Source organism: Vulpes vulpes, chromosome 3, assembly GCF_048418805.1.
Source record: "Vulpes vulpes isolate BD-2025 chromosome 3, VulVul3, whole genome shotgun sequence".
Taxonomy (NCBI): domain Eukaryota; kingdom Metazoa; phylum Chordata; class Mammalia; order Carnivora; family Canidae; genus Vulpes; species Vulpes vulpes.
In genome coordinates, this window is record NC_132782.1 from 105,654,895 (window position 1) to 105,677,052 (window position 22,158).

Genomic DNA, 22,158 nt, shown 5'->3' on the forward strand with positions numbered 1-22,158 from the left:
TCTCTCCCTCCTCCGCAATGTGATTTAGATGGAGACGTTCTCCCTGCCCCTCTAGAGGAGCCATCTTAGTGAAGATGGATGGTGGAGGGCCGCCTCTGGAAAGCAATCACTCCTTATCTCCTCCCACGCTAGACCAAGCAGCACACCCACTGAGGAGCTCTCTATTAAATATGGTTGGGGTCCCTTGGTTCCAGCTTCTCAACTCAATCACCTGAACTTAATATCCACACAGAACTCTGCAAAACTCTCCTCTCCAGAGTGATCTCTCCACTTTAAGGACAGTGACTCATCTGTGTGACAGGACCATATTGATGAATCTGAAGGCTTCTGGGAGGAGACAGAAGGGACAGGAATCCCCAGACAGACAACCCTTGTCATCAGTTTTTGAGTTTTCCATGGCTCACGTGTTACCTGGAAAAAAAAGAAATCTGCTGCTCTAAGTTATCAGTGTGACTCAGAAGAGAAAAAATTCTACTGTAGACTAAAGGGTCAAACTTCATTAAAGATAAGTTGGTGGATATTTTCCCCCAAAATAGTCTTTTTAAATCAAATTCTTAGAGCAGTCTGGCTTCGTATGTGAGTTAACTGTGCCCCTAACTGTGGAAAATCCTGAGCATTGTGTTGTTCCTAACACTCTTGGGGAGTGAGGCTGACTTCCCCGAACCCTCAACCTCTCCCCCTGCAGTGATCAGCCAGGAAACTGGCAAAAAAGAAGCACTGTTCAGACGCGAGTGGGTCTGAGTTCAGAGCCAACGCATCCCACCTGCAGGAGCTGGGCCTCACCACATCCCCGGCAGATACCCAGATGCAGCTGAAGGCGAGTCTCTGGCACTCTTCCCGGTTTCTTTTCCTCACATACTTTGCTGTTTGGACCGATCTCTAGAAGGCAGAGAACGCTCTGAATACAGTATCCAGCAATACAGACAAGGGTCAGCAACTATTTTTAACAAAGACTGGCACAGAAAAATGCAGATTTCCAGGACTCGCGGTGATCAGTGAGGCAAACTTATTTTGACTACAGCACATGACAGTGACGGCCTCCACCCAAAGCTAATCCTGGAGCCATTCTGAGAGAAGCCATGCCACCAGGTAAACGTGGTGGTGAGAACTTTTTAGAAAGAACTTGCCCCAGAGAATTCTAGCCAGGGCGATGTCTGCGTCTGGTTTCCCTTGAAAAGATTCTCCTGGCGTCCAAGTGCCCACACGCCCCAAACCACACCTAGATTTTCCAAACAGGGCACCTAACGGTCAGATGGTCCGAGACCACATCGTAGGCACAGTTCAAGGAAACACATTCTGCTTTTTTGCAGCCTCATCCTGAACAATTGTCTTAGATGTGGGTTTCTGATTCCGGGAAAGGAAAGGAAAGAGGTTGCTGGTTTTTTCAAGTATAGTTCATCTTTTTTATCAGTGAATTTCAGAAGGGCCCCAATCACACAGGCCTCTAGGGATAAACCAATAAATTAATGATCACAAGAACACCATGGAGAGATGATAAATGGAATCAAGGACACGTTAAGAAGACACTTTCCTTTCTCATTATTATGAAGGAGCAGCTGTGACTAACCAAAGTTGCCAATACAGAATGATTAAAATTAATTAGGGGGTCAATAAACTGTGGTGGTTGGAGGAACACAACAGGAAGGAAATGAAGGCTCGGAAGGCAACATGAACCAGAAAGCTACCTTAGGGCAACTGGATTTAGAGGAGGAAAAAAAAAAAAAGAGCCTTGAGGATGAAGACCAGAAAAGGCTGCTGCTTCCTCAGCCCAGTAGGGTGCTCCCCTTTCTCCAGGAAGCTAATTGATCTTTCCTAAAAATGCTGAATCAAGAAATGAGGTCAAAGAAGAGGCCTGAGCTGCAGAAGGCACAGCTCAAAGATTAAGAGGCACATGCTCAGTCCTGAGAGGGACGGGATTCCAGGTGGGAAGAGGTGGGCCAGGGTTTTCAATCTAGAGCAAAAACGGCATTGATCATATGAATTTCAAAAGAGCCCATAGGTCATCCTCTTAAACAGAGAGCCCAGAGCCTCCTCCAGTGGCTGGCTCTGCTGCCAGGACGCTGATCAGCTGTTCTCCTTTGCCCCCCAGTCCGCCCACTGCCAACTCTCCACCCAGTGGCCAGCATGGCCCTCCACTGTTCCAGAGTCCCCAGTGGTTCCCATCCCACACAGAGTGGCAGCTAAAGCCACCCCCACCCTCCCTGCCCACTCTCCTGCTGCCCCAGCCACACTCAGCACCCTCCCACCCCAAGGCCTGTGCACGGCTGTCCCCTCTGCTGGGAACTCTTCCTCCACAAAGCTCACAGCTCCCTTCCTCATGGCATCAGGCCTCTCCTCAAGAGGCCCCTCATCAGAAGGGCCTTCGCAGACAGCAGGCCACAGCAGCCCCTCCAGAGTAGCTGACTCTCCATCTGTGCTCGTGTTCTGCTTCATTTTCCTTCAGAAGACGGAGCATCCCCTGATACATCTATTTGTGTGTGTGGTCTCTGAAATTCTCCAACAAAATGTAAGCTCTGGGTTTCCTGCTATCCCCCTAGAGCAGTGGTTTTTTTACCTGAGGGGGGGTTGCCCACCCCCACAGAACATCTGGCACCGTCTGGAGACATTTCTGACTGTCAGAACTGGAGAGGAGGTGCTTCTGGCATCGAGTGGGAGAGGCCAGGGATGTGGATAAATGCCCGACGGTGCCCAGGATGGCCCCCACGCAGAGAATGGGCCAACCCAAATGCTAATAGTGCAGAGGTTGAGGGAACCTGCCCCAGAGCCCAGGGCAGTGCCTGGCATATAGTAGGGCCCCTGTATTTGTTCAATGAATGCCCCAGCCAGAGGGACCCCTGTCAAGCACTCACTACCTGTGTGAGGGACATCGAGCAGTTTCATCACCAGGACCCAGCTCTTGCTCACCAATAAGACAGGATGATAACACACAGGGCTGGCAGAGCTGCTGGGAAGACGGGGGCGGGGGGGGACACATGGAACACGCTTAGAGCAGAGCCTGGCGCCTAGAATACACTGAGTGCGCGCTTCCTCTTGCTGCATCCCTGTGGCCCAGCCTTCATGTCCCTAAAGCACTCCGGGGTAACGGCTTTGCGTCCAGGAGTGTCCGCTCGGAACCCCTAGCAGAACCAGCCACGTACAAGGGTCTTCGGTCACAGGGAGGCACGGACACATCTGGGCATTCTGCTTTCTCCCTCGGGAAAGCCCAACTGGTAGGCATTCCCCAAATCAGAAGGGCATGGAACGTTGGCGCCATTCTCCCAAACCCCCGTGGAAGTGGGGGAACAAGAGGGCAGTCAGTGGCTGGCGGAACCCAGCTCCCTTCCCCAAGCCAGCAGGGCTCCACCTGTGCTGGACGCGGCTGAGGGAACCCAGAGGCAAGGGGAGACCCACGCAAGACAGGCTACATCTGTTCCTGTGCCCTGGGGCCTCCTCATTTCCCCTAAGCTCTAGATTCTTGGCTAACTGAATTGGAAAACTCAGCAGGAGAGTGTGTCCATACCGGGAGGGAGAGAGCTCAAAACCCACCTGGGCCACGGCACTCCCCCCCACCCCACGACCGTGCCCCCCACAAACACCCAGCCTGTGTGCAGCAGCACAGGGGAGGTACTGACTCAGGGGTCACCACTGCTGAGCTACAGCCTGCCACCTGATGCACCCGGGGCTGCACCTGACCTCCCTGCTCGATTTGTGGCCCACTTCTGTAGCTGCTTCCCGTTTCCCTGCTTCAGGGAGAACAGATGTGTGTTCGGAGATGGATCAGGGAAAATGAAGGCCGGCTACCAGTGAAAGGAGTCATGGATTCCACACTCAGCCAGTCAGCTGACTCAGGCACCATTCCTTACGTGCTCTATTTTATCAGAGGTTGCTGGCAAATCTGTCAGGGAGAGATCATTGATCCCATTTTGCAGGAGAGAAAACAGAGCGTCAGGAGAGTCACCTACCCACAACCATATACCTAAAAATAGCCTGAATTCTAAGTCTCTTTCAAGTGAGGTGCTCTGGGTGGGAGAGACGCCACCAGGTCTCTCACCGTCCATCTCTACAGGGAAGAAGTGCCCCCAACTTCCCACTCCGATCTCTCTGCCCCTCATGACTGCTCCCCGGAGGAACGGGTGACATCCCACTCGGGAGCCCAGGAGGAGGAACTGTGCATGCCCAGCCCAACCCCTGTGGGTTCCCTCTCTTGGGGCCCACGGGCTGCTCACCCACCCATGGGGTACACTCAGGACCTGCCCCTGGGGGGACCTCGCCTGACTAATGAACTCAGGGCTGACATTTTTTCATCTTTGCCAGCTCACAGCTTTAAAGCGATTTTCCAGGCAGCATTATTGATTACAAGACTGCTACTGTTTTAGAGGCACCACCTAAACTAAGCCCTAAAGATGAATAAGCGCTCTGCAGGCCACAAGGAGGGCGGAGGGGGGCACGGCTGGGGGCGGGGGGGTGGCCCAAGCAGAAGGACCAGAAGGGACAATAAGCTGACGGTGCAGGGGCCCGAAGCAGCCTAGAGCTGCTGAAAAGCAACCTGACAGCCTGTCAGAGGACGAGTGCAGATCTCGTGCCAGCCCTGTCAGTCTGGCAGCTGTTGTCCTTCCGGAGGCTGAACTCCACAAAGGTTCGGGTCCGGAGGCTGGGAGGCAGCTAAAGTGGCTGGGACGAGGGGGATAGGCAAACTCTTTACTGAGCTCCATGAGTATCTTCTGGGCTTTTTCCATGCCGACGTATTCACACAGAGAACACAAATGTTAATAGTTACCTTGAGAGTTAATACTTAAGATCCAGGAGAGGAGGGGGAAGAGGTGCAGGTAAAGGAAGAAACGCCAGAACCGAAACACAAGCACCTCTGCTCTTCACTGATCAGGCCCTCTCACAGGTGGGTGCTGCTCACCCCCTTTTAGGACGGGAGCCTGTGGGGCCTGGGGCATCCTCTGGACCTCACTGCTCCAGTGACCCACCACCTCCACGGGATGTCCGGCCCAGCCAGCTACCTCCACCCCGAATTCAAACCTGGTAATTGCCGCCTTGACACAACTCTACAAACTGAACTGCCCCAGCTCTTCTGATGGCACATTTCGAACAGAGCTGATATTTCAAGCAAGTCTGATGGGTGCTTCCCCCTGAGCAAGAAGTCTGCTCTGGATCAGCTCTGAATTACAACAAACTGTTACATAAGCCGCTGCAAGGCCTAGCCAAGAGCCCACTAAAGAGCTCAAGACCAAAAATTATTCCTGGCTGGGGGATCAATGAGCACCCACCCCAGAATGTCTGTCAACAAATATGGAGACTGCGTTGTTAAGGGGGCCGGCAAGAACTCAACTGACCTGAGACTAGACGGATGAAATCCCCAAAGGAGGTGGGGGGGGGAGTCATATTTGGCTCAGAAGCACCAGGAATCCAGACAGGATCCTGAAACCCGGAGAGTTCACGGTAGTTCATCCATAGTAGCCCATGGTTATGAAGGTCAAGGGAAAGCTTCCCAGGGGAGTGACCCCAGACTAAAGCAGGAGGTCGCCCTGAGAGACTCCTGGAAATGCCCTGGGGACAGGCCAGCTAAAGCACAGCCTTCCTGGGCTATGCACACACAGTGAGTCCCATAGGCTGGACCATCACTTCCTCTGGAAGAGCCCCTCCAGGCCCGCAGCATGTCTGGCAGCGTTCAGCAGGGCTCAGAGGTGGGGCTCCTGGACTCCTCATTCAGGAACCTTTGCACACAGCTGCCCCCTCCGTGGAGTGCCCCGCCCCTCATCAAGGCTGCCCCAACCCCCCACACACACCGGCCCCTCAGTCCCTTCCCCTCCTCTGTCCGCCTGGACAGCAGCCCCCAACCCTCAGCAGCAGCAAGGAAACAGCCATCTCTGTCAGGCAGCTGGAGGCCTCTCTGGTTCCAAGTGGGGGGAAGCTGGACAGCCTGATCTCAAACTCCAGTTACAATTTCCTGCTCCGGGGCACCTGGGTGGCTCAGTGGTTGAGCGTCTGCCTTTGGCTTAGTGCATGATCCCAGGGTCCTGGGATCGAGTCCCTCATCGGGCTCCCCACAAAGAGCCTGCTTCTCCCTCTGCCTGTGTCTCTGCCTCTGTGTGTCTCTCATGAATAAACAAATAAAATTAAAAAAAAAAAAAAAAAGATCTCCTGCTCGGCGGGGGACTCCTTCCAGGTCGGGGTAAGGAAAGAACATGATGGTGGTCACTCAGTGCCCATAGGCAACAAAGAATACATCTGCCCTGCATGACCCAACTGCCTTCCTTTGCCCCATGCAACCATTCTTCACTTATTTCTGGGTCTTCTCATCATGGTTACTTCCAAGAGATTCTGAACTTCCTGTGGGCAGGGACCATGTAACAAGAATTCACACATGCCAGATGTATTGGCATAAGCACTTTATGTTAAGTTCTTCAGTCCTCACAACAACACAGGGCGCTGCTACTCTTATAACCTGCATTTTCAGGATGGGGAAACTGAGGCACAAAGTTCCTGAGTAGAACTGGATCTCCTTCACCTTTGACTCCCCGGCACCTAGAATAGCACCCAGCATGTGAGAGATGCTCAGTAAATGTCTGTGGACTGAATAAACAAATCAGTAAAGAATTGAAGCATGTCTGAATTCCATCTGGAACATTCTAACTACGAAGACAATGACTGAAAGTCTAGTAGATAACACTCAGTGGGACATTTCCCCTTTATTTTTTTTAAAGATTGTATTTATTTATTTGAGGGAGAGGGAGAGAGAGCACAAGTGCAAGAGCAGGGGGAGGGAAAAGCAAACTCCCCACTGAGCAAGGAGCCCAATGCAGGGTTCTATCCCTGGACGCTGGGATCATGACCTGAGCAGAAAGCAGATGCCTAAACAACTAAGCCACCCAGGCGCCCTGAGAAGTTTCGCCTTTAAAGAAACTTGCCCAACTAGAGGACCTGTGTTGGCCATTATCAACTAGAGTCACTCCCTGGATTCAAGGGGGCAGGGGGCTCAGAGTAGAGGCAGTGCAGCGGCCTGCTGGCCCACCCTGCCCGCCAAGCAACCGGCCGGCCGCGGGACCTCGCCTCCTCCTCTGAACCATTACTAGAGCATCTTCAAGCTGCAGAACGTTTGGAACCGTGTTGCCAGGCAATGAGCCAGACCTCCTCACTAGTACTGAGACTCCCTTCCAATAATAGCTAGGACAAAAAAGGACCCGGTCAACAGGCCTATTGACAACCAAGGATGTTTCTCTTGCCCTCTGCCCTTGCTCAATATCAAAAGTGAGGAGAAATCAAAAGGAAACAGTCATGGTGATTATCCGGGCTTACCTCTATTATCTATCACTCCTCACCCAACCCCCAACCCCCCAAGAAAGGAAAAAGGTGGCAATGACTAGGACTGCAATGATGAACAAACCTCCACGGATAATTAATTCCATCTTGTGGAAAGCGATGACAAAGCAGAAATATTTTCTAATTAGCTTTTATTCCACCTTTACCTCCTCAGAAAGCCATCAGCAACAATACAACCGCAGTTACACTCGTGGCAAATACGACGTTCTGTGCATGCTCAATGTTCCTCAACTAGAAAAGACCGTCGCTGCCACTGCCATCACCACCCCACCTCACAGTTAAAATAGGGCACAAGCGCTGGACATCAAAATTGAGCCCGCAACACCCCCCAGCTGCAGGAGGAAAGCTTGGGCGAGCAAGCCAGAGAAAGGGCCGGAGCGCCACCTGGTGGCCGCAGGGCTGCCCTCCGCAGCCCGCAGGAAGAAAGGCTGAGCCGCCTGCCTGCAACTTCCCGCTCCCAAATGACCATATAGTCAAAGATTTCAGTTCAGGAGTAGAAACTCTTTTTTTTTTTTTTTTTTTACTGAGGGAGTGAAGGAATGTACAGCCGACGTGAATACCAATAAGTATCAACTGAAGGAATTCTCAATGAGTTGAGCCCCAAGGAGCTACACATGCTGAATGCGAAAGTCTCTACAGCTATCAGATCCAGCTGTGATTTATGCTGGTACATGCCACAGGTGTTTATGCTTATGCATCTACAGCCCCCCTAAATCATCTTCACTGCAATGATGGGACGAAGCAGCTCCCAAAGACAGGCCCAAGAACAAAGGCTCTATGGGATGTATCATTTCGTTTGGGTTCATTTGAGGTTCCTGTTTTTCTGGAGTCTCATTCGCTGAGCATGCAAGTGGTTAAAAAACAAGAAAAAGGTCTAAAACAAAACACGGTTCCTGGAGAATAGTCCCAGTGCCTCCCCCTCCTACTGTGGACTTTCTCATCCTCTGCACTACTGACATCTGCTGGATCATCCTCTGCTGTGGGGCGGTCCTGTGCACCGTAGGGTGTTAGCAGTGTCCCAGGCCACTACCCCACAAATGCCACAGCATCCCCACCCCACTGTGCCACCCAAAATGTCTCCAGGTGTCACCCACTGACCTCTGGGGGCTGGAAGCACCCCTAATTGAGAACCACTGTCCTATCGCTTCCATTACAACCACATGGAGTACACAAGGCACCTGGGTGGCTCAGTCGGTTAAGTGTCTGCCTTCAGCTCAGGTCATGATCCTGAGGTCCTGGGATCAAGCCCCAAATCAGGCTCTTTGCTCAGCGGAGAGCCTGCTTCTCCCACTCCTTCTGCCCCCATCCCATCCCTCTACTCATGCTCACTTGTGCATTCTCTCTCTCAAATGAATAAAATCTTAAAAAAAAAAAAAAAGTATACATGTTAATCTCCTCTTAACTAGGAGGAAAAATTAAGGAGTAAAAGCCAGGTAAAGGGAACCGCAGTGACCTGTGCAGCAGGGATGGTGTCAGTAAAACAGGAATTGGGTCTATTTGCAGCTCAACAAATATCATCCTGAAGAATGATTAGCCGGCAGTGTACCCTTCGAGGATCTTAATAATAGCACGTATAGTATGCCAGGCACTCTCCAGAGTATGTTTTTCCAATTTTTCTTACCAAGGTATGATTTGCATGAAGTATCTTCAGTATTTCTCACATATTAATTCATTACAAAAAGTAATAGGCTATATGCAACTCCTCACAACCCTATTAGGTGAATACTACTATTCATCCCATTTTACAGGTGAGAATATTGAAGCACAGACAGGCTAAATAACTTGCCTGGGCTCCCACCGCTCATCTGTGGAGGAACACGGTTAGGAACATAGCAAGTCTACCTGGTAGTGACTTCAGAGCAAAATGTACTGGTTCATCCTTCAGAGCAAGGATGAACACACCTGACCTACTGGGGGGGCTACACACACTATGTGCAATTATCACAAACTGAGCAGCTACGTGGTCCTTTTTTCCAAGGTCTGGAAACCTCTGAGGGAGAATGGTGAAAGCAAAGGAATTCCCCCCAGGGAAAATCCACATATGAGCACAAACACACCAAAAGAATTTTGCACACAATCACGAGGGCTTCCACAGTCTCTGAAACCGTCCCTGCACTTCCAGCTAAGCACCAGACACAAGACACTCTAGGCTCCATGCTAGACACTGCATATACCTCGTGAAGAATCCTGGAAGCAGATAATATTTCACTTCCTCTCGGGGGGAAGGCAAAAGCATTTGCCCAGAGTCACAGAGCTCTGGAACAGTGGTCTGACCCACAGTGTTCTTTCCACTCCAAAAGGCTGCCTTCTCAACTCAATTCATCTGCAACCACTTGGGCCAGAATGCTATAGAAATATAAAGGATGCATAAAGGCTTTATACATCTAATCCTCCAGCAGCCCTGGTGAGGAAACTCGGCAGGGACAATGTAAAGGAGGGCTGCTTGCCACTCAGAATTAAAACCTGAAGGTGACATTTGTCTTTCCCAAAGGTTAATTCGCCTTTCCCAACTCTGTAAGACAGCGGCTCCTGCGAGCAGTCCACAGGCGTCTGGGCACTCACACAACCACCACCCTGCCTCTCTCCAAACGGCCCCGTGCCTCCTACATCGGCCAACACCTGGCCTGGAAAACAAGTTATGGGCCAAATGTCAACGCCAGCAGGTTTGCACTTACCAGCTTCCCTAGCAACCAAAGGTCATTCAAGGTCAGCCCAACAGTCAAGACATGTGCAAAGGAGACAGCACAGGGAGAATGAAGAGGCCTGTGATGGCAGAGCAACAAGCCAGAGCCAGCAAGACACCAGAAACACCCAGACTTCGACGACTTGGCTCCTTCATGGTCATAAAGGAGAATGCAGGGATCATAAGTCCTCTCCCAGAACAGATGGTTAGAAGTACAAGGAATCCTGGAGTGCAGGCCCCTCCACTTTAAAGCTGGGGAAACTGAGGCACAGAGTGGCTGAGGGACCCACTGCTATCAGAGCCGGTTTGAGCACCAACTTTTTCTGATCCCCAAGCTAGTGCTCCTTCTGCGAGCACCAGCGGCCTCCTGCCCCATGCGGGACGGGTGGAAAATCACTCACTCCCCCCAACCCCGTGTAACCCACACTCCTGGGCTTGTGCTGCAAACCAAGCTGGAGACCCACCAGTGACCCGGGAACTGACCCTCGGGTCATTCCTGCAGAGCACTTGGAAGTTTTCAGGCTTGTTAGAACTCGCATCAACATCAGTTCATTCCTTCACCCCCTAAACAAAGGTTTCTTGAGTCACAATGCCACGGCAGGAGGCCTTGAGGTACTGGGGTGCAGGCAGTGAAGGAGCAGGCAAAGCACCTGTGTTCAGGGAGCTCACAGACCGGTGGGGACACAGCAACAGTATGCCCAGGTCAGGAGGGCTTCGAAAACCTGGGATCGGCAGCCACGGAGGGAGAGTGGGCAGTGCAGGCGAGCTCTCTGGGCGAGTGATCAGGGGAGGGAAGAACTCACTGGCAGATCTGCTATAAGAAGTGACTGGCCAAGAGCACCTGGAAAGACCAGGATGGAAATGTCAGGGGCCAGGCTCCGCAGTCCTAGGGGTTTGGGCTCTAAGTAGGGTTTGGAGCTTGAACCCCTGGGGCTACTGAATGGGCTCCAAACTGACCCCCCAGGGGATTTCAAGAAGTCATTTCAGAAAGAACTGACATCCCTAAGACAATGCCACCACCTGACACCTAAATACCAGGAGAGGACACAACAGTGACTTCATTATCCCCCCGAGCCTTGCTGGGCAAGGACCGAACTCTGAGGAACTCAGAACAGCAGCGCTCAGCGCTCAGCACATGTGGAAGCTTACAGGCACTCGCCAGGGCTCCCATCCCTCATGAGGCCCACTTCAGCACTCAGGCCTCCCGAGAGTGCGTTCATCTCTCAGAACGGCCCTGAGAAGCCAGCGTCAGTCTCTTCACTTCACATATGAGGAAAGAGAGTTTGGGGATGGGGGTGAAGAGAAGGAAGAGAAGAAAGAGAAAGGGAAATCTCCCCAGGAAACACTTGGGCTGGGCCGGACCCCAGGATGGTGGCTCCAGGTCGCCAGCATCCCCCTAGCCCCCCGCGCTCTTGCAGCACTTAGCGTGCTCCAGCGTTAAGGGTGTCAGTGCCCAGTACTCAGGACATTGACTGGGGGCCGCTGGAAGCTTGAAACAGTGAGGACACCCTCGTCAACACAGGAGGTCCCACTCAGGGAAGGCCTTCGAGGACCCTGAGCAAGCAAGGGCAATCAGGGACCCCCGGCTCCTGACGATGCTTCAGGTAGCAGACGCACTGCACAACTGCCATTTGCAAGAGCAAGTGAGAAGGGTCTCATGATTCCGGCTTGAGACCTCCCTACTGGCTTCTCACTGCCCTAGGGATAAAATCCGACTGAGAGGGATGCCTGGGTGGCTCAGAGGTTAAGTGTCTGCCTTTGGCCCAGGGCCTGATCCTGGAGTCCTGAGATCGAGTCCCACATCGGGCTCCCTGCATGGAGCCTGCTTCTCTCTCTGCCTATGTCTCTGCCTCTGTGTGTCTCTCATGAATAAATAAATAAAATCTTTAAATAAAATAAAATAAAATCCGACTGAGAGCACCCTTGGCTCAGCTCGCCCCTCTGCCCAGCCCCACTGCCACCGTCACCACCCACCACCAAAACTACACAGTCCCCCTCACCCCGAAGGCCTCAGCTCCGCAGCTACCTGAGCCCGACTGCACTCAATAGCACCACCTAAAACAGCCCCCCTGTGCTCACCCTCCTAGCACTTGAGACACACGGGAAGTTCATGCGTCTGTTCATGTCATGGCCGTCTGTCCTCCCCTCTGTCCTGGCAAGTCCTCAGGGCGGCCTTTGCCTTCTGGCTCCCTGATATACAGGCTAATAAGCAGGAGCACAGGGAGGTGAGAGTCCTGCCGGCCTGTCCCCTTGGCCTCCTCCCCAAGCCACGCGGCCAGTGCCAGGAGCGGCAAATAGCACTCTGGGCCCCCATCCCCATTTCAGCTCCACATCAGGCAGAAGGGCCAATGGGAGGACCAGAGACCCCAAAATAAAGAAAGGATCTACACAAACAACGCGTGCAGTGGGGCAGGGGTCACAAATGTCAGACAAAGGCCTGGAGGGGGACTGCCCCTCCAGGGAACGCATGGCCACCCAGCCTCTAAGGGCCAGTTCTCCAGCTCTGAAAATGGCAGATGCATTAAAATGTCAGCAATTACGGTCGGTCGGTGGAGGGGGAAAGAAACTAGCAGCTGTCCCCCCGCTGGCAACATGTTTACTCCAAACACAAAATGGCTACTGATAACAAGCCCATGAACACGGGACTCACCTTTGGCCCACCCGCCCCATAGTCCAAGAATTTACCACAAAGAAACACACAGCAGACAAAAATAATTTACTCCAAGCCTGGCACTTCTCGGTTTGTTTTTTTTACAATGAGTGAAGAGACTCAGTGCAAAAGCAAAAATCACAAACAAACCTGGCTGGTGTGCCCTCCTCCCCTGGCTCAAATAATCTAAATTGGAATATTACACAGTCATTCAGCAGCATGACCTGGAAGATGTAGAGAGGAAAATGCTAGAAAATAATGCTAAGAAAGCAGAATGCAAATAAGCAGATTGGTCATAGCTGCTATTTACTGACACTCAGCTCTGACCCACATACTCTTCTAGGCAAATGATGGGTGTTTGTGGCATCCCTGTGTTTGGATATGGAAACAGGCCTTGAGAGGTTCAAGACCACCCAGGGCAGGGGGACCTGGGGAACAAGGCAGCCTGGCCTCAGGGCGAGCCCTCCTGGGTGGGACAACACATCACCCACCAAAACAACAGGTGGACTGCTGTCGTCCTGCCCTGCACACCCCAAACACAAACACTCACCTGCCGGAAAGGGAAGTGCCTGGAGGCAGAAGTATGAGTGTTCTGATGTGCTCCAACCGTCTTTACCACTTCGCTAAATAATTAATTCTTGCTAACAGGCTCTGTGGGTTCTTAAGTACCAAAGGGCCTTGTAGGAAAAGCAGGAATGTGGGCCTGGCCACACGGTCCTCTCTTGGGCACCTCATAACAAGAACATACACCCAAAAGGTCCAGGATAAAACCCTTTGCCACTTCAGAGGCATCCAGAAGGGGAAGGCTGCTTGGCAGGGACTTGTCAGTCATCCCCAATCACTGAGGATGAAATGCACCACTGTGCCGAGGCAGCCACCGATATCCATGATTACATGAAACCAGGGAAGCCACTTGGCAGGATGTGAGAGAATGTTCCCTGCATCACAGAGAAGAGTTGGGGCCCCTCTGCCAGGCTCCTCAGGGTCTTTGAGAGTCAAGCATCTCCTGAGTAGAATCCCCTGTGCTTCACGTGCTGGGATGGAATTCTTAATCTGGACAGCTCTCAGGACACTATTCTTGGGACTCCCTGGGACTGAATGAGTCCTCCCCACCCCAGCCAAAATTCCTATGTGAAGCCCTAACCTCCAGTGGGACCATATTTGGAGGTAGGACCTTTAAGAAGGTAATTAAGGTCAAATGAGGTCCTACGGGTGGGGCCCTAAGTCAGTAGGGCTGGGGTCCTTATAAGCAGAGGAAGAGACACCAGGAATGCAGAGGCAGCCAGAAAAGGCCATCTGCAAGCCAAGGGCAGCGGCCTCACCAGGGACCAACACTGCAGTCACCTGGACCCCCAGCCTCCTAAACTGCAAAAAAGAGATCTGCTGTTTGGGCCACTCAGCCTGTGGCACTTTGTCAAGGCCACCCCAGCTGATGCCCCAGGCACCCAGACAGGCTCGCTCTTCTTATTTTTCTCGGATGTCACAGTGGCACAGGCAGGATGAGGGGGACACATATCAAAACCACCTTCTACTCAAAATTTCTAAAGAATCCTGAGCTCTCATCCAGAACATATACAAGTGTGTGTGTCCAGAAGGCTCACTGAAATTTGCAGCCACTTCAGCAAACAGGGAGCCACCACCCTCTGCCCCAAAAGCACAGCATCATGCCCCAACACACAAAGGACATCGATATAAAGTATCAAGAGTCAGGATCCCTGAGTGGCTCAGCTGCTGAGCGTCTGCCTTCAGCTCAGGGTGTGATCATGGAGTCCCGGGATGGGGTCCCACATCGGGCTCCTTCCACGGAGAGCCTGCTTCTCCCTCTGTCTATGGCTCTGCCTCTCTCTCTTTCTCTCTCTGTGCCTCTCATGGATAAATTTAAAAAATCTTTTAAAAAAATTAAAAAATAAAGTATCAAGAGTCAAGCTGTGGGTGTGATGACACATCTGCTCAGAGATTCAAGTTATACCGTGCATAGGTCCCTACTTGCCAAAGATACCAAATAAGAAAACTAGGTTGACATTTTTGGAAGATCGTATAAGACAAGAAAAAGAACCAAAATCTCAGCCATCGGCATGATAACAGATGACCGTGGTGTCAACGCACAAGTAGGGCCGGCTGCTTCCTCTGGCAGAAAGTGGCCCAGGGAGACCCACAGAGGTGCCGACAAAGCAGACTGTGGTCACCTGTCAGGAAGGTACCTCACCCCAGGAAGCAGGGAACTGCCTGGAAGCATAATGCCGGGTACCCGCTGGGGCGCACGAAGATGCCTGTGCTCTGACAAGTGGCAAGGCCTGGTGTTCATGCCCACAATCTCGAGGTTGCTGTTCTTTCCAAGACAAACGTAAGGCAGGCACCAGTGTTCTCTGAGACACACCTCAGAGCCGGAATAAAGCCTCAGCCCTCTATACAAGATGTAACCCACACGGACAGAGAGCTTTGCAGATGCAGAAAGATAAGGAGTAAAGGAGCAGAGACTCAGACAAGAGGCCGTCTGTCCCTTCTCACCCCCTCTGGTTTCTTCCAGGACAAAGACATCCCCACCACCCTCCTGCTGCTGCTCACTCACTGGCCTCTCCTCACAACAATGGAAAGGGGTCCCAGACAGAAGCTGGGCCAGGCAGTGACATCCAGGCCGACTTAACATCGGTTCCTTTCCAGTGTCTTTATTTTCAGTTACCTGCTATTTCAGGCAACTAACAGCGGTTCTCCACTCACTGTACTCATGCAAAGCTCCCTTCTTAAGTAAAGGCATTTAGGTTTTCTTAAGTGCACCAGTTTAAAAAGAAAAAAATTACAGGTTAAGTACTGGTACGGCAGTAAATAAATAACTGAGCTTTGAGAGCCAGCGACTTCAGGGTTCTCCTGGCCTGTGAGCCCCATGTACAGACCTACAGGTATCCACTTGGCTGACTCCACCTAAGGAGCACCATAATGAACTGCACACTTTCATTACACAGAGTAAGACTGGTCCTTCCCACGGTGCCTCCCTTACAGAGTCTGCCCATTTCCTCCTTCATCCCCGACTCAGGAGAATGCCAGCTGTCTCCCAAAATCTGTTTTTCCTCCCCTATCAATGAACACCCTAATAGGGCAGTAGGGTCACTGCCTCCCTTAGCAGCCAGCAGAGGCTGTGGGACTGTGGCAGGGCCAATGGGATACTGAGTGTGCCTTCTAGGACAGGGCCTTAGAGCTGTGGCAGGGGGTCACCTGTTTAGTACCACGGACCCACTCTACAGCCTGGTGAAGCCCCTGAGCCTCTTCTCAGAAACATAGTTTAAGATACATAAGACACACAAGACTACAAAGGAAACTGAATATATTGAAAGTGAATTATCAAAATGTAAAAAAAAAAAAAAAAGTGACCTAATGCATAAAATTCTTTAATATTACATTAAAAGCTGTTTTCCAGCAGAAACAACATTCTGAGATTTTTCTCATGTTGGGGTTCTCGAGGGTGCCTATGGACTTCCATCAGTGACAAAGTCACCCATTTTGCTGACACTGCTGTGGTTTCTAGGGTTTGCTGCTACTTTCATAATTGAGGGAAATGTAAATTTCAGGCAGAGAAACCAGTTGCAGAGAAAAAAGTTGTAATTTCTTACCCTCTGCAAGTTCAGACTCTGAATCCTACCTATGGAAATGGAAAACATCTCTCCTTTACTCCCTCCCCCTTCTGCTGTCTGGGAGGAGAATGGGATGGCTTGAGCTAAAACAGCTGTTTTGGGCCATGAGGCAAAATGGAAGGAGACCCAGTCTCTGAAGAACATGGAGCCACATACCAGCCTCAGCCTGTCTGCTCTGGAAAAAGAGATGAACTTCTACCTCTGAAGGTACAGTTAGTTTATTCTTTATTATATAAAGCCACATGAACCTAATCTTGTTATATCTCTAATACTTTTTCTCAGTAGAAAGATCAGAAACTATCTGAACCTAATCTTCAACAATCTTCATTCTTCGAGAGAGACACTCTTCTTGCTTCCAAAAATGATTCCTCCAAGGCTAAAGGAAATCCAACTAGCACAGTTCCTCTGTAGCTGACGACCTTACAGGAGGCAAATCCCTAAACCTTGAACAACAGAAGTTTCCCTCTAACTCAGTGCTGTTCCATCTCTGCAGCGTGTCCTTTACAGCATGCACACGTCCAAGCACCACGTTATTCACCACAGCTCAGGAAGCTTAGAACCGCACACACACTTCAATTCCATGACCAGGTACACACATGCCTGGTTTTACCCCACATTTCATGAAGTCCACAGTGCAACAGCAAGCACAAAGCCACTCCACTGATATGCAGCCCCAAAAGTCACCAGTATTGGTGGAGGACATGCAGAAAGTACTTACTAATTGTCATCGACTCTGGCACGGAGGCAGAAGGTAACAGGCTGCTCAGAGGGCTTCCCTGGCTGGGAGGACTGGCTTCCACACTGGGAGAAGGCAGACAGAAGGAAGTTAGACTCGGCCACTGGAAATACACAACCTCATCATTCAAAAAACTAGCAGGTGCTGAGTGTACTCAGGTGTACCCACCAGAAGCCGGGGAGGCAGCCCTTCGAAATCACAGGCAACCCTCATCATATGCAGATTGCAGATTCCCTATTCACAAATTTGCCTTCTCACTGAGGTTATTTGTGTCCTCGAAATCAATACCTAGTATTTTTCTAACACAATCAGCAAACATGGCACCCAGGGTGGCTCAGTGGTTGAGCATCTGCCTTTGGCTCAGGTCGTGATCCCGGAGTCCTGGGATCAAGTCCCTGCATTGGGCTCCCCGAAGGGAGCCTCCTTCTCCTTCTGCCTGTGTCTCTGCCTCTCTCTGTGTGTTTCTCATGAACAAATAAAACCCTTAAAAAATAAAATATATAAATAAATAAAATAATAAAAAATAAATGAAATAAAAAATAAAATAAAATAAATAAAATAAAGCATAAAGGGCTCTGCATCCTGGATGGAGCTGGTGACACCAATCCTCCCTGACAGTGTACTCCCTGTACAGGGACCTACAGGTGGTGTCACCATCGGACAGCAAGGTCCTATAGACTCAGGAAGAGAGCATAACATCAAGCATACTTTGAGGTAAAAAGTGACTCCCATCCTGGAGCTAAGGCTGAAAATGCAGATGGGATCTATCCCCACTCACTGAAGTTTGCACCAAATTAAAAACATGAAGACAGAAGAAAACAACTGGAAAAGCACCGAAGATCCTGGCAGTACCCAAGAGACTTCAGTGTCCATCCTAGCTCTGTCACCCAACATGCAATGACTTTGAGCAACTCAGTTTCCCTTTGAGATACTTTCACTTGAAAATCAGAAAACAATACGGGGCTTACTGCCATGTGCCAGACTAAGCACATCTCAAATAGAGGAGAACTAAGTGGCTCCAACAGTATCTAATATTAAAATCGTGCGTTAAATGTCCACAATAGCCAAACTGTGGAAGGAGCTCGGTGTCCATCGAAAGATGAATGAAGAAGATGTGGTTTATGTATACAATGGAATATTACTCAGCCATTAGAAATGACAAATACCCACCATTTGCTTCAACGTGGATGGAACTGGAGGGTATTATGCTGAGTGAAGTAAGTCAATCGGAGAAGGACAAACATTATATGTTCTCATTCATTTGGGGAATATAAATAATAGTGAAAGGGAATATAAGGGAAGGGAGAAGTATGTGGGAAATATCAGAAAGGGAGACAGAACATAAAGACTCCTAACTCTGGGAAACGAACTAGGGGTGGTGGAAGGGGAGGAGGGTGGGGAGTTGGGGGTGAATGGGTGACGGGCACTGAGGGGGACACTTGACGGGATGAGCACTGGGTGTTATTCTGTATGTTGACAAATTGAACACCAATAAAAAATAAATTTATTATTAAAAAAATAAAATAAAATAAAATAAAATAAAATAAAATAAAATAATAAAATAAAATAAAATAAAATAAAATAAAAAATAAAATAAAATAAAATAAAATATAAAATAAAATAAAATAAAATAAAATAAAATAAAATAATAAAATAAAATAAAAAATAAAATAAAATAAAATAAAATAAAATAAAATAAAATAAAATAAAATAATCATGCGTTAGGGCAGCCCGGGGGGCTCAGCGGTTTAGCACCACCTTGAGCCCAGGGCGTGATCCCGTGGTCCCAGGATCAAGTCCCACGTTGGGTTCCCTGCATGGAGCCTGCTTCTCCCTCTGCCTGTGTCTCTGCCTCTCTCTGCCTCTCTGCCTCTTTCTCTCTCTCTCTCTCTCATGAATAAATAAAATATTTTTTAAAAATTGTGCGTTACTGTGACTGAATGCTAAAATCAGGCATAACACTAGAGGCAGCACCCAGGTATGACCCCACCCCATAAAAGTAAAGGTGGTATGCAAATGAAGTTTGATAAACACTGTCTTTCATGCTCTGACACCCTTGGCAACTTCACATTATATGATGCAAGCTACACCTGAACATTAGTGTGAACTAAGGCCTTGACCTTGAATCCCGAAAGGTGTGCTCCTACCTTTAAAAGAGAATAAAAAGCACAGTTGTGAACAGGACAACTCAATCTCAAAAGCAATTTGGCTTCCGAATACTAACCTGTACCGGGGGCTGGGCTCCGGGAGAATGTGGTCCTCTGGTCCTGTCCCGTTCTCCAGGCTTCCGAGGGGGGCATCTGTGCACAGAGAGCAATTGCAGAGAGAAAGTCAGCTGTCTGTTTTCATTTCATTTTCTCCATAAGGCAAGGACACAGTGCAGACACTGGCTCTGCTAAATCAGTCCACTTACAGATGTTTCCTCACCTGCTCACCGGATTTTAATCTGCTACTTGTTTCATTCTTTGGGCCATAATCTCAGATTTGGGACCAATCACTGATGGGAGGCCCCATCCTCCCACTTAACCTTTTTGACCTTGAGCCACCTGGAATTATGCATGAAGTCCACATTCAGAGCCAGCCTCAGGATCAGGGAATACTAATCAGCTGTTAGATAAAAACGCTCTCGCTGCAGGGGCTTCTGACAGACACAAGGGGGCAGCACAGCCTAATCACTGACAGCGCCTGCCTGCATCAAAACCAAGTGTCCTGCTGCTTTCTAGAAAGCCACCTCCCTGCTCAGAGAAGGGGGGTGTGGGAAAGGCATTCGGAAGAAGTGAGGCCACAGATAATCTCCAGAGGCACTGAAGATTTTCATAAATGTATTAGCTGCTGTTCGAGTCGCTTTCCAGAAAAAAGTGCCAATGCATGACCCTCAGGCTGGCCGGGGACACAAAGACTGGGACCAGCCATGGTGGCATGTGCCCTTTGGAGAAACTCCTGGCTTCGCTCACTGCAGAGCCAGGCCCAGATGGAGGATGGGGCACACAGGTGGAAGGGAACACCCCTCACTGCCCTCAGCCCCACAGCCGCCTCCCTGTCATTCCGTTTCTGCCTGACTCTCTTCCTGCTTGAGGCTCCCCAGCTCTTACGGCGTTGTACTCAGGGGATCCTAATGAGAAAATTATTTTTCACTGTTTCTTCCACCCTGCTGTCCCCATTAAGCTATTCCACTCACTCCTGGAATTTTTTAAGAAGTTTGAAGGGGAAACAGCAAATGTCTACCCCTCAGCTTCCCTCCCTACCATTGTGGTTCATTTAAGGTTGCAGGCTTGGCCTCCAATTTTACATCAGCGAGTCACCTAGCATCTTTGCGACATGGTGTCCTCAACTATGAAAGGGATAACACCGGTGACTACCATATGGGCATTTTAATAACACCAACCGTATGTATGATCAAACTCCTATTTTAATACACGTCTTCTTTGGTGAGAATAGTCACTGAGTGGCTGCTAGTGCAGCTCGCTCTAGAACCCAGCCCGCCTACCACAGCTCCCACCATCACCTTCATCATTGCCCCCACCCCAGGCATTGTCTTTTTCTCTGATGCTTTTGTGAAGGTGTCTCTGGATTGCAGCTCAGAGGTCTCTGTCCCCCTCGGCAAACCCAACAAGGTGCCAGCTACAGCTCCCCCTTCATGAAGAGGACAGCTCCAGAGTACGCACCTTTGGCTGGGACCTCAAGCCTGAATCCTCGTCCCACAGGGCTCACTGTCTGCCTGAAAGCTCTACTGGAATACCCTGCAGGGCCCACCACCTGACCATGACCATGCACACCAGCCTCTTCTGCCGCCCTCTCCGCTGGACCATGGCCTTTCAGAGTGTAGCACCCCTGCCCCCATCATGGCACTTAAGGGTACCCCAGACCTGCTGGTTCCACTTCATTCCTGGCCACTCCTCATCCACTGCCACCATAGTGCTAAGGCTCCATGCCTTCTACAAGTCTCCTGCAGGGGGTCCCCACAGTTCTGTTTCACCCCTGCTAATCCAACTCATGGCTGTTGGATTCCTCTCCCTGAAGCGAAAACAGGGACTCTGACATGCACCGCGGAAATCCACAGCAGGAGCAATGGCCAGCACGGCCTACCAGCATTCCAGATACCATGCCTCCTCAGCCCAGGTGATCTGTGATCTCCCCCAGTAACCTACCACCTGGAGCAGTGATGCTGCAGGGGGTCTGACACTCCAAGGTACAGAGCTACCTCTCAGTCTGTGCCACTCATCCACAAGGCACCCTGTGAGGTTCACTACTATTAGTTTAATTTTATAGATGTGGAGACGGCCAGGGAGGATTTCAGGGACCTGTCACAGACCGCCAGCACATGAGAGTCTGAACCTCACTCTGCCCAGGGGCAGAGCTGAGCCCTTACCCACTTCATGATCTCTCTGCACAGCTGATCTGAGCTACATACCCCTCCCTCTACAGGTCCTTGGACTCCCTGCCCCATTCCTTTGTCTACACTGTGTCCCCACCTGGATATCATTTTTCCAACTGCCAGATGTCCACTCCCTTTGGCATGCCCCATCCCCACGTGCCTGGTCCACCCACTCACTCTTCACCCACTCTGCAAAGGATTCCTGAGCCCCCCACTGTGGGCCTGACTCTAGCCAGGGCCAGAGTCATACTGGAACCAGACAGACATGGGCCTGTCCTCACAGACCTCAAAGACCAGCAGGGGGAGAGGAATTACCAAGTGATTATACAAACACACGGTTACAAGCTGAGGTCAGGGTGCTGGGGACGTAAGAGGTGTATGGCAGTGTGAACATGAGGCCTGGCCCGCCTAGAGAGGGGGCAGAGGAGCCCTTTATAAGCCAGCACCATGTGGGCTGCCCCCCGCTCCCCCCCAAGGATGCACACAGGGTGCAGGAGGCAGGAGGAGAAAACCTGGAAGTGGAAGCAGGCTGGTGTGCCCAGGGGCATGGAGCTAAGGAGAAATGGGAGAAGATTAGGCTGTGCAGCGAGCTGGGGCCTGGGGCGTACAGGGCGGCCACAGTGAGGATTCTGGATTTTATCCTCAGTGCGCACTGAAAGGGTTTGGAGGAGAATGATGCAACCTGACTTATATTCTAAGAAATCACTCCAGCTGCTAAAAGAAGAATGGGCAGGGTAGGGGTAGGGGTAGCAGAGAGAGCTGTTGGTGTCCCTTGTCCCC

General features: G+C 50.6%; 1 protein-coding gene across 2 annotated transcripts in view; it reads right to left on the bottom strand.

The window, feature by feature from the left end:
- SNX29 (sorting nexin 29) overlaps positions 1-22,158 on the bottom strand; it is a 534,000-nt gene that overhangs the window by 431,676 nt on the left and 80,166 nt on the right. For both annotated transcript variants that reach the window (XM_072753833.1, XM_072753832.1), the window contains exons 10-11: positions 19,228-19,303; positions 16,986-17,068 (exon numbers count right to left, since the gene is read on the bottom strand). In XM_072753833.1, the coding sequence (XP_072609934.1) occupies positions 16,986-17,068; positions 19,228-19,303 (159 nt within the window). The remainder of the gene's footprint in view (positions 1-16,985; positions 17,069-19,227; positions 19,304-22,158) is intronic.